The 16250-nt window shown below is 40.5% G+C and overlaps 1 protein-coding gene across 2 annotated transcripts; it reads left to right on the forward strand.

Annotated features, from left to right (window-relative positions):
* Window positions 1–12343: 12343 nt before the first annotated feature.
* Window positions 12344–15691, forward strand: Enam (enamelin). 2 transcript variants are annotated; one of them, XM_051170338.1, is made up of 2 exons: window positions 12344–13247; window positions 13347–15691. In XM_051170338.1, the coding sequence occupies exons 1-2, from the start codon at window positions 12359–12361 to the stop codon at window positions 15689–15691; spliced, it is 3234 nt and encodes a 1077-aa protein (XP_051026295.1). In that variant the 5' UTR covers window positions 12344–12358. The 2 variants fall into 2 exon arrangements, with proteins under 2 accessions (XP_051026295.1, XP_051026294.1); XM_051170337.1 differs by having other exon boundaries at window positions 12344–15691.
* Window positions 15692–16250: the final 559 nt, after the last annotated feature.

Below are 16250 nucleotides of genomic sequence, written 5' to 3' on the forward strand. Positions count from 1 at the left end.
TTCTTCATTCTTAATTTTCCCTAACAAGCCCTTGAGGCAAAGTGCATTTTTTAAAGGTCAAGTCATAACAATAATGGAAAAACAAATAGAGGAAAAGAGGGAAAATAACACTGTAAAATTCTACAATTTGCTTAACTAGAATGTAAACTAATTTCTATATAATGTAAGGTTGGATACAGAATCTTAGTAAACTTTTAAGGCCTAATTTTTGAAATGTACATTCATTGAAACTTAAAATATGTACAATGGATGTAGTGGGCCTTCCTATGCCTTTCTAAACCAACTTGGCAGAGAAACACTCCAAATGATAAATACTAAGGTTTTTCAAGTTATAAAATATCTCCCCTCACTCCCGCCACCCATCTTTCCTTCTTAGTCTGACTTCGGTAATTAAAGTCTTCTAGCTAACATAGAACCACAGTAGGTAGAGTCCCTTTTTATTTCTGAACACTACCTGATAGAAAAGTAAAGAAGCTAGTACCTAACTAACTGTAGAGTACCCAAAGCATAATCATTTTGCTGTCCCAAGATAATATTCAGTTTTTTGTTCTAGGTACCAAATGTAAAAATGGAGCTTCTCCTTGTGTTTCTGGGTCTGCTTGGGAGCTCTGCCGCCATGCCAGTGAGTCCTGACCTTTATGTTGGCCCCTGCCTCTGTATTCTGTTGTTGCATGACTCGGGGACAGCTGACAGATTATTTCACCTGAGGCTCTGCATCTCTCCCTCAGTTCCAGATGCCAATGCCCCGAATGCCTGGGTTTAGCAGCAAAAGTGAAGAGGTATGTGCTGTGCTCTGTGCTGGAGGAGACGTGTGCCAGGCTCCTACCTAGGAGGACAGGAAAAGGAAACTATTGGTACTTTTTTTAGAAAACAAAATATCTTATGAATAGACAAATAGAGGTAAAGTTGAAAATCTTGCATTCAAAGCAAAGCAAAATTTTTCTCCCCCATGAGCCTACTTATGTGCTTCAGTGTTGACTTAGGTTAACATTTAGTTGTTAGCTTTGGGGCCAGTTTTGTTCACTAGTAAAGAGCCATTTACTTCTACCTGGGAGTGTTAGCAAGTAGAGACTTGGGTATATCTTTAACATAATCCAAAGTAGTTATCATTAGTCAAATTCCATGTACATTAGAAATAGTAATCTTTGTATGTTTGCTTATTTGGGTATTTTGTTTCTGAGACAGGGTCTCTCTATTATATAGCCCTTGCTGTCCTGAAACTCTCATCTTTCTTTCTTAATCTGGTTTTGGTAATTAATGTCTGCTAGTTAGCATAAAATCACAGTACAATACCTTTATATTTCTGAACTTGGCCTGCCAGAAAACTAAGAAAGCTAGTACCTAACTAACTGTAAAGTTATGTAGACTAAGCTGGCCTTGAATTCACATAGATCCACCTGCCTCAGAAAGTGCTGGGATTAGAAGTGTGCCAGAGAAACAGGTATCTTTTTACCATGGAATTATCTGGGTCTCAAATCCTGAATTCTAAATAAAAAGAACACTCGAAGTCTCCAAGTAAATTATGATTATTTTCTCTTATTCTATATTGATTCAATATGAAGTCTGACTACAAATTCAGAAACTTGAGTGCTGGATTGTTGGCTCAGTTGGTAAATAGCTTGCTGTACAGGCATGAAAGCCAGAGTCTGACCTGCAGAACCCCCAAATTTGGTGACACTCACTTGCAATCCCAGCACTGGGGAGTGGAGACAGGAGGATTCATGGAGCTCTCTGACCAGCTAGTGAGGAAGGAAGCTCCAAAATCAGGTAGCCTCAGATACCAGTGAAAGTCAGTCTCCAAACAGAAGGCAGATCCTCCTAAGGAGCAACATGAATATGTTGGCTTCCATATGCACACAGACAGACACATACACAAAGCTGTGCATGTGAGGCTGGAGAGATGGCCCAGTGGTTAAGGGCACTGGATGTTCTTCCAAAAACATAGAGATTTGATCCCCAGAATCCACATTAATTGTATGAACCCCAGTGCCAGGAAGTCTGACATCCTCTCCTGACTTCTGTGTGCACCAGACACACGCTATGATGTCCAGACACACATGCAGGCAAACACCCACACACATTAAATAAATGTTTATAATTTTTTAAAAACTTATATACTCTAGAATTTTTTAATGAATACAAATTTTACACTCCTATGTAATTAGCAAATTGTGACTATTGTGCTTTTAGATGCTAAACTCGTTTCTTATGCTTTGTGAGTTACTTGGGTAAAAGCTTCTCATCTTCTGCCACACTAATGGGTTTCTTTCATTTCAGATGATGCGATACAGTCAATTCAACTTCATGAATGCCCCACCCGTAAGTCCGTTATACTACTTCTGAAACTTTCTTATTTATATCCAGAAGTTGAGTTATGTTTGTCCTAGCTGACAGAAATGCTAATCACCGCCTTGTCTTAGTTACAAGATAACCATGACAATAGTTTCAAGGAGGAAAAATCATCTCACTTGTCCCTAGTGAGAAACATTCTCCTTATTGATTTCTATTGCTTTTTTTCTATAAGTGAACAACATCTACAAATTACAAAAATTCTTTGTGTCTCAGAGAACTTGGTTCTGACTCAAGTTTATAGGAGCTATTTCCACAAGTAATGACAACAAAAGTAGTATAGTAAATATTATATGATTTTTTTTGTGTTATCTTAAACAATACTAAATTTGTGATTTTTTTTTTTTTTTTTTTTTTTTTTTTTTTTTTTGCTGCAGTGAACACGAGTTATTCTTGTGGTTGTATGCTAATTTGTAGAGCAAACTAAACTATGAACATCAGTTGATCTTCTGACAAAATTGTGGCAGCTCAAAAGTACACATCTCTTACTACTTTAGAGGCATTATTAGAGACTTCATTACTTTTTGTCTTAATCCTTTTCATTCAGTAACTGTCTCTTAAAGTCTTTACCTTGTCATTATTTTCACTGTTCTAAATTTCTGGTTGGTCCAAACTTTTCTTGCTGTTTCAATGTCTGTCTATGAGTTGAAATTTTCACCAACACAAAATCCTGCATCGGTTTCTGGGTTTTATTTGTTTGTTGTGTGATTGGTTTTGGAAGGTTATTTCAGTTTAGGTTATTTTGGTTTTGGTTGTTTTGTTTTGTTCTCCTTTCTCTCTACCTGGCCTTATATATAGCAAGTCACATGGGTTTTGAATCCAACACAATTTTCCATAAAAATCTGTACACTTAGAAAAACATAAAATTCTTATGCTAAGTGTGCTACTACACCACCAAAATCTCCACACTCAGGATTTCAGGGACAGGACGATTGCGCTCTCTCTCTCTCTCTCTCTCTCTCTCTCTCTCTCTCTCTCTCTCTCTCTCTCTCTCTGTGTGTGTGTGTATGTGTGTGTGTGTGTGTTTAGAGAACAATTTAGGGCATCACTCCTTGCTTTCCAGCTTTCTTGACATACTTGTCTCTCTTGTTGCTTGCACTGAACACAGCAGGCAAACTGGCCTCCAGGGGTTCTCTTGCCTGTATCTCCTATCTCACCGTGGGAGCATTAGGGTCAGCACACTACTGTGCCCAACTTACACACGCGGCTTCTGGTGATCTAAACTCAGGGTCTCACATTTGTGCGGCAAGCACTTCTCCCACTAAGCCTTATTCTCCAGTCCATCAAGTTCTTAATTTGTTTTTATTGAAGTCTGCCTTTGATTAGTTTGACAAGCTTTCTAGAAAACTGAAGTCTCATTCAGTAAGACGAAACGTGATGAAGTTTTCATTAAGGATCTTAGGATCAAATTCTACTGGATTTTTAAGCTTCTCGAGTTGGTTTTGGCAGCTTACATTTAGAAGGTGAGAAGAGTCTGGATCTCACCCCTTATTTGATGTTACTGTGCTTACTACACTTTCAGATGATGCACATGGGCCCATATGGAAATGGTTTGCAGATGCCTCCACAAATGCCTCCACCGTACCCTCCATACCAGATGCCCATGTGGCCGCAGCCAGTACCCAATGGATGGCAGCAGCCCCCAATGCCCAACTTCCCGAGCAAGACTGATCAAACCCAGGAGACTGCCAAACCCAACCAGACCAACCCACAAGAGCCACAGCCACAAAAGCAGCCTTCCAAGGAGCCACCCAATGAAGCAGCACGGGCCAAAGAGGAAGGGCAGCCACCTCAGGTGAGGCTTGACCAGGAGACATCCACGTCAGAGGCATAAGCATGCCTCAAAAGAGATTTAGAGGTCCATACTTTTCCAGCATACACACTTGCTCCAAAATTCAGCACAGGTGTTGTTATGGGAGAATATGATATTTAGTTATGACATTTATCAAAAGTTGCCTGGCAGGTCAGTTCCAACCTGATTTAGTTCAAAATTGCACAAATACAGTGGCCTAAAAGATCCTTTTAAGACACAGAATGAAGCTGTGGGTTGTGGGATGTCCCTGTAATTCCAGCAATAGGAAGGCTGAGGTGGGATCATGAGTAGAAGGCCACCAGAACTGAGTGGTGAGATACTCTTTAAAAACAAATAAAATGTAATGCAGAGTCTCGGGACTACTAGTAGAAGAGTCAGGAGAGAAAGGTCAAGCTTTACCCAGCCTTCACTGTCCATACGATGCTGAGGAAGACACGTCAGTGTTCTAGACTTGTTCCCCCATGAATAAATTCACCACCATCCAAGTCATTTCCAGACCTATACATTGATGATATTAATACTCTTCTGAAACCTCCACTACTTTCAGTACTTCCAAATAACTCAAACGCAGCTGTAACGTAGGGCAAGAAGATGCACAAGTGGTTTCTCAAGGTCTCCTGCTGTGTAGAACTCGGTCACAGTGGCTTTGGGCTATCTGTTACCATATACATTTATACACACAGGAAATCAAAACGGTGACTAAAGGGACACCCCTGGGCTTGAAACTTGGCCTCCATCACTCCTCTGCCATCTGGGGCAACTAACTTCTTTGAACCTCAGCTTCTCAAGCAGAGTAGGACTAACAGGGTATGGTTGTCTGAGGTCTAAAGGAGTTTCAGAGAGGTTTGATACAAACAAATATATAAGTGGTCTCCAGTTTTCAAATAATTATTATCAATTTCTGTCCTTTCTCGTTTTCAATCTCACTACCAAATAACTCTGACTTGCCTTTCTTTCTAGCCATTCCCACCATTTGGCAATGGACTTTACCCCTATCAACAGCCACCATGGCCAATTCCACAGGTAAGAACTTCTATAAGCTATAAACTAAAAATACTATTATCATGTAAGACTAATACAAGTTCATATACTTACAGTCAGTAGAAAGTATGAAATAAAATCAAGTTACCAATTATCCAGAAAAAAAATGTTTAAAAAATTAAATACATTTTTATTCAGACCAGTTGGCAACATGAACAGAGCCTAGCTCACCACTAACTAATAACATAAGTTAACAAATTAATTTTTATTAAACTTTTTTATATTTTACATATACATTTATATTATTATACATATATACAATAAAATACCTATGGCAAGAAGAACCATGACACAATCAGGAATTATATAAATATTACATTCTTAGTGTTTTGGCTATTTGTATTTGACAACCTTGAAGAAAACATCTTTCCTATCTTGTTGCGTCTAAAATTCTGAATGTAAACCAGTATCTATCATATCTTGTCATTATCAAACAAATTAATTTTATGCAGTTATGCTATAATGCCTTCACATAAGGGATTAGTATCTTCAATGAATATCATAATTTAATATAATAGTGAAACTGACACAAGACAGAATTTAAAACTAAGCAGCAAGCCATGATTAGATTATAATCTCTCCATCTTATCTTTTTCCTAAAACAGATGTTTCATTATAAGGAATTTTGCAAAATAATACATGAATTCTCCAAGAGTTCTTGAAGTTTAAAATTAATAACATGAAATATATTTAACTTACTTGAACTTTACTTTAATACAGTTTCTCATTTGTGGTGATTTTACTCTTGTTATGAACTGTCATGGAGATACCTATGTTCTCCAGTGGTCTGAGTTGACCCCTATGAAAGAGCCACTCAATCCCGCCCCCAGGGTCACGAAGCACAGATTGAGAACCACTGAGTAAAGGCAAACTGTTGAAAACTGCTGCTCATAATAAGGATTCAATGACTGCTCACTTGTCTATGAAACAGGTTTTCCTGGTTACGATTCTCTGACCAAGAGGGTTTAAAATGAAGAACAATTTACTCATTTTTTTCCTTAAGAGGGTGGCTTTTTTTATTGGCCACATTAAAGTAAGGAAACATAGATAGTTCTGGGTAAATAGTTTAAAAGCAACATGATTTTCATGTTGAAATGACTATTAATCTCATCTACATTAATCTGCTTTCCAAAGCCTTGCTACTTGGTAGATATCCCTGAGCTTTCATTTCTTTAATTTGAATGTACTCTTATTTTTTCCAACTTTTGACATTAGTATACAAAATAATGGTTTCATTATAGCGTTTCTGTGCTTATGTGCTCATATTGTGTATCTGTGTTTGTGTAGGTGAGGTGTGTGCACACGTGAGTGTGGATGCATATGTCCACGGATGTATGCGGAGGCCAGAGGATGACGTTCCTTGTCTTCCTAGGTCACTCTCCTCCTTATTTTTGAGGCAGAGTCTCTTACTGGGTCCGGACTTCACATCTTTGGCTCAGCTGGCTGGCAACCAGCTCCAGGGATCTGCCCATCTCTGCCTCCCCAAGCCTAGAATTACACACGGACACCACCACACCCAACTTTTTTGTTCGTGAGGGTACTGGGAATCTGAACTCGGGTCCTCAGGTTTGTGTGGAAAGAACTTTACCAGTTGAGCTATCTTTCCAGCCCACTCATAATAGCACTCCACATATATATGCCCCTTTTCTTTTTCATCCTCCTCACCAGCTGCTTTCTTTCTTCCCTGGCTCCTCTCTTGCTGATCACCTACCCTGCTCCCAAGGTTCCTACTTTAGATTTCATGACGCATATCTCCCTCTCATTTCCTTTAAGAATTCTTCATCCCTTCTCATTGTCCTCCTTCTACTGCACTGAACTACACACACACACACACAAAAAAAAAAAAAAAACTCTAGAATCCACAAGTAAGAGAACACGTGGCATTTTCTTTTTAAGTCTGACTTATTTTGCTTAACACAATGATCTCCAGTTACACCCATTTTCCTAGGAATGTCATTATCTCATTTTTCTTTATGGCTGATTAGAATGTGTTGTGTACACAACCATGTTCTTCCCCATTCATCTGATGATGGATACTCAGGCAGAGAGCACTTGCTAGTCATTGTGAATAAGTTCAAGTATCTCTGTGATACACTGACCCAAAAGTCCAGAAATGGTACACCGGGATCAAACAGATAGTTGTATTTTTAGTTTTGTGAGTAACTTCCATTCCAACATCCATACTGGCTATAGCACTCTATGTTATCACCAGTAGTTTCTAAGATTCCTCTTTTCCACATCCTAGACAGCATTTCTTGACATTTGTTTGCTGAAATAATAACCATTCTGACTATGTTGAGATAAAATCTTAAATTAATTTTAATTTGTTATTCTCTGGTAGTTAAGAACATTCAATACTTTCATAAATGGTTTATTGGCCATTTGCATTCCTTCTTTTAATAACTGTCTCTCCACTTCATTAGACCCTTTACTATTTCTTTTAGTGTTCAATTTTTGCAGTTCTTTCTATATTCTTAAGTAGAGCTGGCAATGATTCCTTCCCACTCTGTAGACTGCCTCTTTACTCCAGTGATTTATTCTTTGATATGCAAAAACTCTTTAATTTCATGCAATCCTCCCATTTGTCAATTCTTGGGAGTCTTTAAAGTGTTATTGGAGTGTTTGCCAGAAAATTCTTACCTAGGCCTGGATCTTGAAATCTTTTTATTTATTAGCTTCAAAGATCTAGGTCTTATATGTAAGCTTTGGATCCATTTGAGTTGGTTTTGGTGTACGGTGGGAAAATGGATTTAGCTTAATTTCTTTATAGGTGGATACTCAGTTCCCCAGCAAAATTAAAGAGGCTGTCCTTTTTTTCCCAATGTATGTTTTTTACATCTTTGTTGAAAATTAGGTGTTTGCAGCTCTGTGGGTTTCATTCTGGATTTGATTTTCTGTTCCACTGGCCTACGTGTCATACTAGCTTTGTTACTATAGCTCTGTACCATACAGAGCAGTCTCGGGGACTGTGACATCACAAAACTTCTCTTTCTGTTTAGAATTCTTCTAGTTCTTTGAGTCCTTTGTGCTTTTACATAAACTTTAGAGCATTTTGCTATTTCTGTAAAGGCTATAAATGGAATTTTATGGTGATTTAATTACATATATAGATCACTTTTAGTAATATGATCATTTTTATAATCTTGAGTTTGATAAATCCACGTACATGAGAAGTCTTTACATTTCTTGTGTGGGCTTTCAAATTTTGTTAGGAAAATTAACTTGAAATATACACAAAGTGTGTTAAATATAACATCACTATTTAATCTTGTATTGCTGTGTTCTAATTTAAATAGTTGGAGCCCACTATCACTCAGATATTAATTTTTTCTCTCTTTCTCCTCCCCTCCCCACTCCAGAGATAAGAGTAAAGTGATTGCTAAGGCATGTAGGTATTTTTAGTAAGATAATCTAGAATCCTCTTGAGGCCTTATAAATAGTGTTCACTAATGGATTATAAGTATCAATACGTAGTGAGTCTAATGACTGGAAGCACAAATTCACAGAACTAACATTACTAATGAGCCAATTTAACACACCTCTATCCTTATGAACAAATGGCATCATAGAAAGTGTTTGCCAGGGCTAAAGAGAGAGATCAATAGGTAAAGTGCTCACTGTACAAGCATGAGGACGTAAGTTCAAATCCCTGGCACTCACACTGAGGTAAGAAGTGGTATGCACACCTCCTAACCCCAGGGTTGGAAAGATAAGACAGGAGAATCCCAGTGCTCAGCTGCTCTAGCCAACCAGTGAGCTCAGGTTCAATGAGAACTCCTATCTCAAAAAACAAAGTGAAAGAGGAAAGACAAAGATACCCAACATCAACCCCCTGTCCCAGCTACATAATGATCTTAATATAAGGCAAGACGTTGTCTTAAAAACAAAAGCAATAAGGAATGGAAAGTGGTTTCTTCCTGTGTTCATTGTGTTTTCATCTTTCAGAGGGGACCGCCACCAGCATTTGGACGCCCAAAGTTCAGCAATGAAGAAGGAGTAAGTAGGAGTGACTCTATCACCCCAGTTAGGATTTGCAGTCTGTCCACTGCTATCATTTAACCCAATGTCCCAGGAACTTAAAATCATCACTAAGGTGGTCCATGCCTTTAATCCCAGCACTCAGGAGGCAGAGACAGGTGGATCACTGTGAGTTTGAGGCCAGCCTGGTCTACAAAGCTAGTCCAGGACAGCTAAGGCTACACAGAGAAACCCTGTCTCGAAAAACCAAAAAAAAATAAATAAATAAATAAAAATAAAATAAAATCATCACTAAAACCTTCTTTAAGTTGAGTTCCTAAGAAATGTTAAAGTGAAATAAAAGCAAGTCAGTAATCTAAATAAGTCTGACACACTGTTGGGTATAGCAGGGCATGCCTAGAGTCTCAACACAGGAGATTGATGCACAGCTTTGTTTCTAAACCCAGCACCATTTAAATACTGGATAATTTTCTCTATGTGTACTGAAAATTTGCTCACATATTTGCTGTGAAAACTATAAGGCTCTTTGCAAAGTTGAAAGTTGAACTCTAGACAGTAAAACCTACCAAAAGAAATTAAAATCATCTTAGAATACTCCCTTTACAGAAAATTACAGTGTCCTTTCCATAGCCCATTGCACAAATACTGAAATTCAGAGAAGATAAGTTGCTATTCAATATTTCCTCCTGGGCTACAGGATATACTGTACCAAACCCAGGTCTTATGATACTATACTGTTTTTTCTATACTTCAGGAAAGTAGACAAATATGCCTAACCAGTTCTCAGTATGTCATCAAGACTATGTCTGTTTGGTTGGTTGGTTGGGTTGGGTTGGTTTTTTGAGACCATAGCATTTCTCTATGTAGCCTTGACTGTCCTGGACTCACTTTGTAGAGTAGGCTGGCCTCGAACTCACAGAGATCTGTCTGCCTCTGCCTCATGAGTGCTGGGATTAAAGGCATGCACCACCATGTCCAGTAAGACTATATCATCAAATAAACTAGTCTAGTGGCTGTGAGTCCACCCCTTTGGTAACTTTGCTTGCTCCTAACCCCTAAATACATGATATGTATTCAGTGAAGGCAGAAATCAATACTTTTGCTGGAAAAGGAATGAAAGGGTGTTACTAAAGTAATGCTGTGAAAATTATTATTTCAGTGATAGCACAGGAGCTTTAAAATATTTATCACTATAAGATACCCAGTTAAGAGTAATTCAGATCATTGTAAATAACTTCACCTAGAAACCAGAACTTCAGATTTTTCATAAACAACACTAGTAAGTAAAATAGAACAGCCCAGGCATTAACATAGGCATTAAATCTGTATTCTACAACTTGGGAGTACTGTTCAATTCCCTGTGTGAAATGGGCCGGTGGTAGAAGACCTAACCACCATGCCTAAGGCCATGGATGTAATCCCCAGTACAGGGGGCAGGGTTCAATAACTGTAATAATACACAAATGTCTAAAAAAATCATATAGGCTATTAATTTAGTTGAAAATTATTAAGCATTCCCCGCTGCTCTAGAAAACTATAATATCAAAAAGTTCACATGGAGGAATCAAGTGGGAGGACCCAGAAAAATAAGCGACTAAACTCTGCTGTGGTGATGCTGGCAGCAGACGGGAGCAGACACCAGGAGCAGAGCCTAAGCCCAGCTCTCCTAAGGGAAGTCAGGGCGCAGCTACAGCACTCAAGCCATGTGTGCTGGGAGGGGTGAGCATGTAGGTGGGAAGTGGTTAGATAGGATGGAAGTCATATGCAAAGACTCAGAGAGTAACAGTCGATGTAATCTGCCACCACATCAAGTTTAAAGAAGAGGAAACTTAAAAGAAGAAAAAAGAAGAAGAGGAATAATGTTAAATGTCATGGCCGTGGCTCAGATATTATAAAAAATTTAACATTTTTATTATAAGATGTAGTATTTATTAGAAACAAAGTTCTGTGTATAAATATGTATATGTATACATATTTATTCAGTATATAGATATATATGGTGCATAAATTCTCATTTGACTCTCTTGACAGATTGTGCAGTTTATACTACTCGATTATTGTGCTGTCTCCATATAACAAGTGAATAAAGTGAACTCAGTCAATAGTCAAAGCACTAAAAGTGGTAGACAGGGACTACAACTTACAGCTGGCATCAAGACGTACTGCTTTCTAAAAAAAACAAAAAACAAAAAAACAAAAACCCATACTGCTTTCTGTGCTGTGATAATAACAAAGAGAAATCAGGGGAGGGGGGAGTAAGATTACACATACAGTAGCAGCAAGCACAGAAGACAGGACAAGGATGAAAGTTTAGATGTAGTTATTAGAGTTGGCAATTAATTGTCTGGGGAAATAAGAGAGAGAGCAGGAACTGGGAGGCCTGGGTTTGAGAGGCGTAACTGTCCGTAGTTGATACTGGCGGATGACGTTTGTGGGGAGACTAAGCCAGGTGTGGGTACATTCACTTGGAATTATCTGAAGCTCCGCCGACCGGGGGCCAGGCTTTTGCCTTTGTGAGGTAAACGCATGTATCCATCTTCAAAGCACATAACTGATTTCTCAACAGCATAGGTGTGTAAAATGATAGTACAGAAATGAGGGTGAAAATAGGATAGAATCAAAAAGCAAAGACTGAAAGTCAAGACGTTGTCCTGTTGGTAACCCCAGCACTCTGGAGGCAAAGCCAGGGGCTCGTGGCTGGTTTAGAGCTAGATTGATTTACCCAGCAAGTTACAGGCCAGCCAGGGTTTTATGGCAAACTGTCTCAAAAACAAATAGCTAGATACAATTTTAAGAATTATAAAAGTTAAACTGGATATAGTGGCTCAGTACTCAGGAGTCTCGAGCACGGGGGTTCTCACAAGTTCAAAGCCTAAGCAACAGAGTAAAATTGTGAAATCCTAGATCGAAAAAGAGTTTTAGCCTTATGGTACAGGATCTGGGCGTAAAGGCTAGCACTCAGCACCCAGGTGGGAGAATGGAACCATCAGCCCACTAGGAGGAATGCGTACGAACGCTTTCCTGCGCAGGAGCTTTTCCTCCTACGCTAAGCGACTCCAAGCAACATGGCAGTAAACAAAAAATAAGTCTACATTTCTGTCTTCTTTCCTACAGAATCCTTACTATGCATATTTCGGATATCACGGCTTTGGGGGTCGTCCTTATTATTCAGAAGAGATGTTTGAAGATTACGAAAAACCCAAAGAAAAAGATCCTCCTAAACCAGAGGACCCACCCCCAGACGATCCACCCCCAGAGGCCTCCACTAACTCAACAGTGCCTGAGGCTAATGCCACTCAATCAATTCCCGGAGGGAGTCAAGGTGGAAATGACACTAGCCCAGTAGGAAACAGGGGCCCTGGACCGAATACTGGGAACAACCCTACAGTTCAAACTGGTGTCTTTCCTCTCCCCAAAGTTAATGTTTCAGGACAGGGAGTAACGAGAAACCAAATTCCGTGGAGACCAAGTCAGCCAAATATTTATGAGAATTTTCCTTATCCGAATATGGGAACTTATCCTTCAGGAAGACAATGGCAAACCACTGGTACCCAGGGGCCCAGACACAATGGACCTGTTCACCGAAATCCACAAATCCAAAGGGGTCCCCAATGGAATTCCTTTCCTTGGGAAGGCAAAGACACTATTCATCCAGGAAATCCAACTTATCGCAAACCTCCCCCTCCTACTCCAAAAGTAAATTATCCCAATTATGCAGGAAATCCAGTCAATTTTGGAAGAAAATTACCAGGGCCAAATAAACCCTTTGGGGGACCCAATCCAGCCTCAAATAAACCCTTTGCGGGGCCCAATCCAGCCTCAAACAAACCCTTTGCGGGACCCAATCCAGCCTCAAACAAACCCTTTGCGGGACCCAATCCAGCCTCAAACAAACCCTTTGCGGGACCCAATCCAGCCTCAAACAAACCCTTTGCGGGACCCAATCCAGCCTCAAACAAACCCTTTGCGGGACCCAATCCAGCCTCAAACAAACCCTTTGCGGGACCCAATCCAGCCTCAAATAAACCCTTTGCGGGACCCAATCCAGCCTCAAACAAACCCTTTGCAGGAATGAATCCAGCCTCAAATAAACCCTTTGCGGGACCCAATGCAGCCTCAAATAAACCCTTTGCGGGACCCAATGCAGCCTCAAATAAACCATCTATGGGAACCAATCTGGCCGCAAATAAGCCATCTACAGGAACCAATCCAGCCGCAAATAAGCCATTTGTGAGAAACAATGCAGCCTTAAATAAACCATTTGTGGGGGGCAATGCTGCCTCAAATAAACCATTTATGAGAAATAACGCAGGCTCAAATAAACCATTTGTGGGAACCAACGTGGCATCAGTGGGTCCTAAACAGGTTACTGTTAGCCACAACGGGAAAACCCAAAATCCAAAGGAAAAATCACTAGGTCAAAAAGAAAGAACAGTCAGCCCTACAAAAGACACAGGCGGGCCCTGGAGAAGCTCTCAACAATATGGAATGAACAAACCAAGCTATAATTTGCCTCGCCTTGAGGGTAGCATGGGAGGCCCAAATTTTAATTTGTTTGATCAACAAGAAAACTCCTACTTTCCAAGAGATTCCAGAAAAGCACCAAGTCCCAATATACAAGTTCAAAGCCAGAATTTGCCCAAAGGAATTGCTTTAGAGCCAAGAAGAACCCAATTTGAATCAGAAAGTAAAAAACCTGAATTAAAGCATAACACGCACCAGCCTGGATACCCTAAGAAAACACCTTCTCCTACAAGACAACATTTCCCTGCTCAAAGAAAGACCTGGAATCGGCGAGTAACCCCTCCACCGTCAAAGAAAGGTTATGGGAGACAGGAAGGAAAGTTACTTCCTCCTTCCTATGGCTCTAGAGGAAACATTTATTACCATGACTACAGCAATCCTTACCCTAATGAAAATGCACCATACATTAGAAGCAATGCTTGGAACAAGAGGGTGGTCTCTCCGAGTCCTATGGGGCAAGCAGGAAATCCACGGTACCCCATGAATTCTCTAGACCAGAAGGAGACGGAGCAGTACAACGAAGAGGACCCAGTTGACCCAAATGAAGATGAATCTTTTCCAGGACAGAGTAGATGGGGTGATGAAGAGATGAACTTCAAAGGAAACCCAACAGTTAGGCAGTACGACGGTGAGCAATATGCCCCCACCCTACCGAAGGAGTACCTTCCCTATTCCTTAAGTAACCCACCAAAACCCAAAGAAGAGTTTCCTTATGGTGAATTCTATCCCTGGAACCCACATGAAACCTTTCCAGTGTATAATCCAGGCCCTACTATAGCACCACCTGTGGACCCCAGAAGTTATTATGTTAGTAACGCCCTAGGACCAGAAGAAAGCACTCTGTTTCCTTCATGGACCTCCTGGGACCACAGGAATCAAGCACAGAGAGAGAAAGAAAGTGACCCATATTTCAACCGAAATGTCTGGGATCAGTCAATGAATCTACACAAATCTAGTATACCAAACCATCCTTATTCCACTAACTCGCCTGCTGGGTTTCCAAAAGATCCAACATGGCTTGAAGGTGAGAATTTGAACTATGATTTGCAAATTACTGGCTTAAGTCCACCAGAGAGAGAACAGTTGGCTTTCCCAGACCTCATTCCTCAAAATTACCCATCAGGCCAAAATGAAGCACACTTATTTCACCAAAGTCAGAGAGGCTCCTGCTGTATTGGTGGCTCCACAGGACATAAAGACAATGTGCTGGCTCTCCAAGAGTACTCTTCACCCAATGGTCTCGCACCAACAAAGAACCAAGGGCCCAGTCCTGTGTATACAGAAAGCAGCTACACCAAGTATGCAAGACCTAACATCTCCCCAACGATCATCCTACCTAGTCAAAGAAACATCTCAGAGAACAAACTAACTGCAGAAAGCCCAGACCCAAGTCCTTTTGGAGATGCTGTGCCTACTCTGAGGAGAAACACACCGCATCCTACAAAAAATCAGCTGGAGACTGGAATTGTGGCCTTTCCTGAAGCCAGCTCTTCTCCACCAAAAAATGCACCCTGCCTTAAAAGTGACCTGGGAGGAGATCGGAGGGATATCCTGAAACAATTTTTTGAAGGCAGCAAACTCAGCGAAAGAACTGCTGACCTGACTCCTGAAAGGCTTGTTATTGGTATCCCTGATAAAGGCTCTGGCCCAGACAGCATCCAAAGTGAAGGCCAAAGAAATGAGGGCGAGATGCAGCAGCAAAGACCACCTACCATCCTGAAGCTACCGTGCTTTGGCTCCGAAATAGCAAAATTTCACTCTTCTAGCACTGGACCTCCAACTGAGAATGGAAGACAAAGCCTACTTAACGGCATGCCCGCTACACCTACTGAAAATCCTAACACGTTGGTTGGGTTAGCAACTAGGGAACAGTTTAAAAGCATAGATGGCAACCAACTTAATGCAGATGAACACACTACATTTGAATCTTTTCCAGAAGGCAGTCCACAGGACCAAGTGCAAGGCTGCTTACTGCTCCGGGCTTAGGGATCACTCCAGCTGAGCATTCTTGGGGGATGAAAAACTAGCAATCCTGTGTCAATGGTTTTGTAACTTCACTCCCTGAGACATAATTATCTGAGCTTCTTAATGACCCTAAGCCTTTTAAGCCTCCCAACAGTAGAAATAGCGGCCCAGGTAGAGTTCAGGAGATTGGGCCTCTGGGGCTGGCTGGATCCAGCACTGTGACAAATTAGTGCACACTTCAGAAAAAAGCATGAAGGCCATGACCATTCCTGCCTTGAAACTTGGAAGCTATTTGTCTGACCGTCTGAGTTAGTTCTCTCTTTCTTGTTAGCTTGTCCTTTTTCTCTCAAATTACTTACAGTGTCATCTGGTTTTGCATTTCTATAGAGGTCTACCCATCAGTATAGTCCAGTGCACTATAAGCTTTTTCCTTTATGTTGTTTCTGTCCGTTCTATTTTTTCTCCACTGCCTCCTTCTCTATTAAGCTTTCAATGCTTCTCCAGCATTCTCAGGCCTTCACTTCTCACATTATGAGACAGCTCTTCCTCACCACTGCCTGTCCATTCCTTATGTTAAACC

The sequence above is a fragment of the Acomys russatus genome, chromosome 28, assembly GCF_903995435.1.
Source record: "Acomys russatus chromosome 28, mAcoRus1.1, whole genome shotgun sequence".
NCBI classification, from domain to species: Eukaryota; Metazoa; Chordata; class Mammalia; order Rodentia; family Muridae; genus Acomys; species Acomys russatus.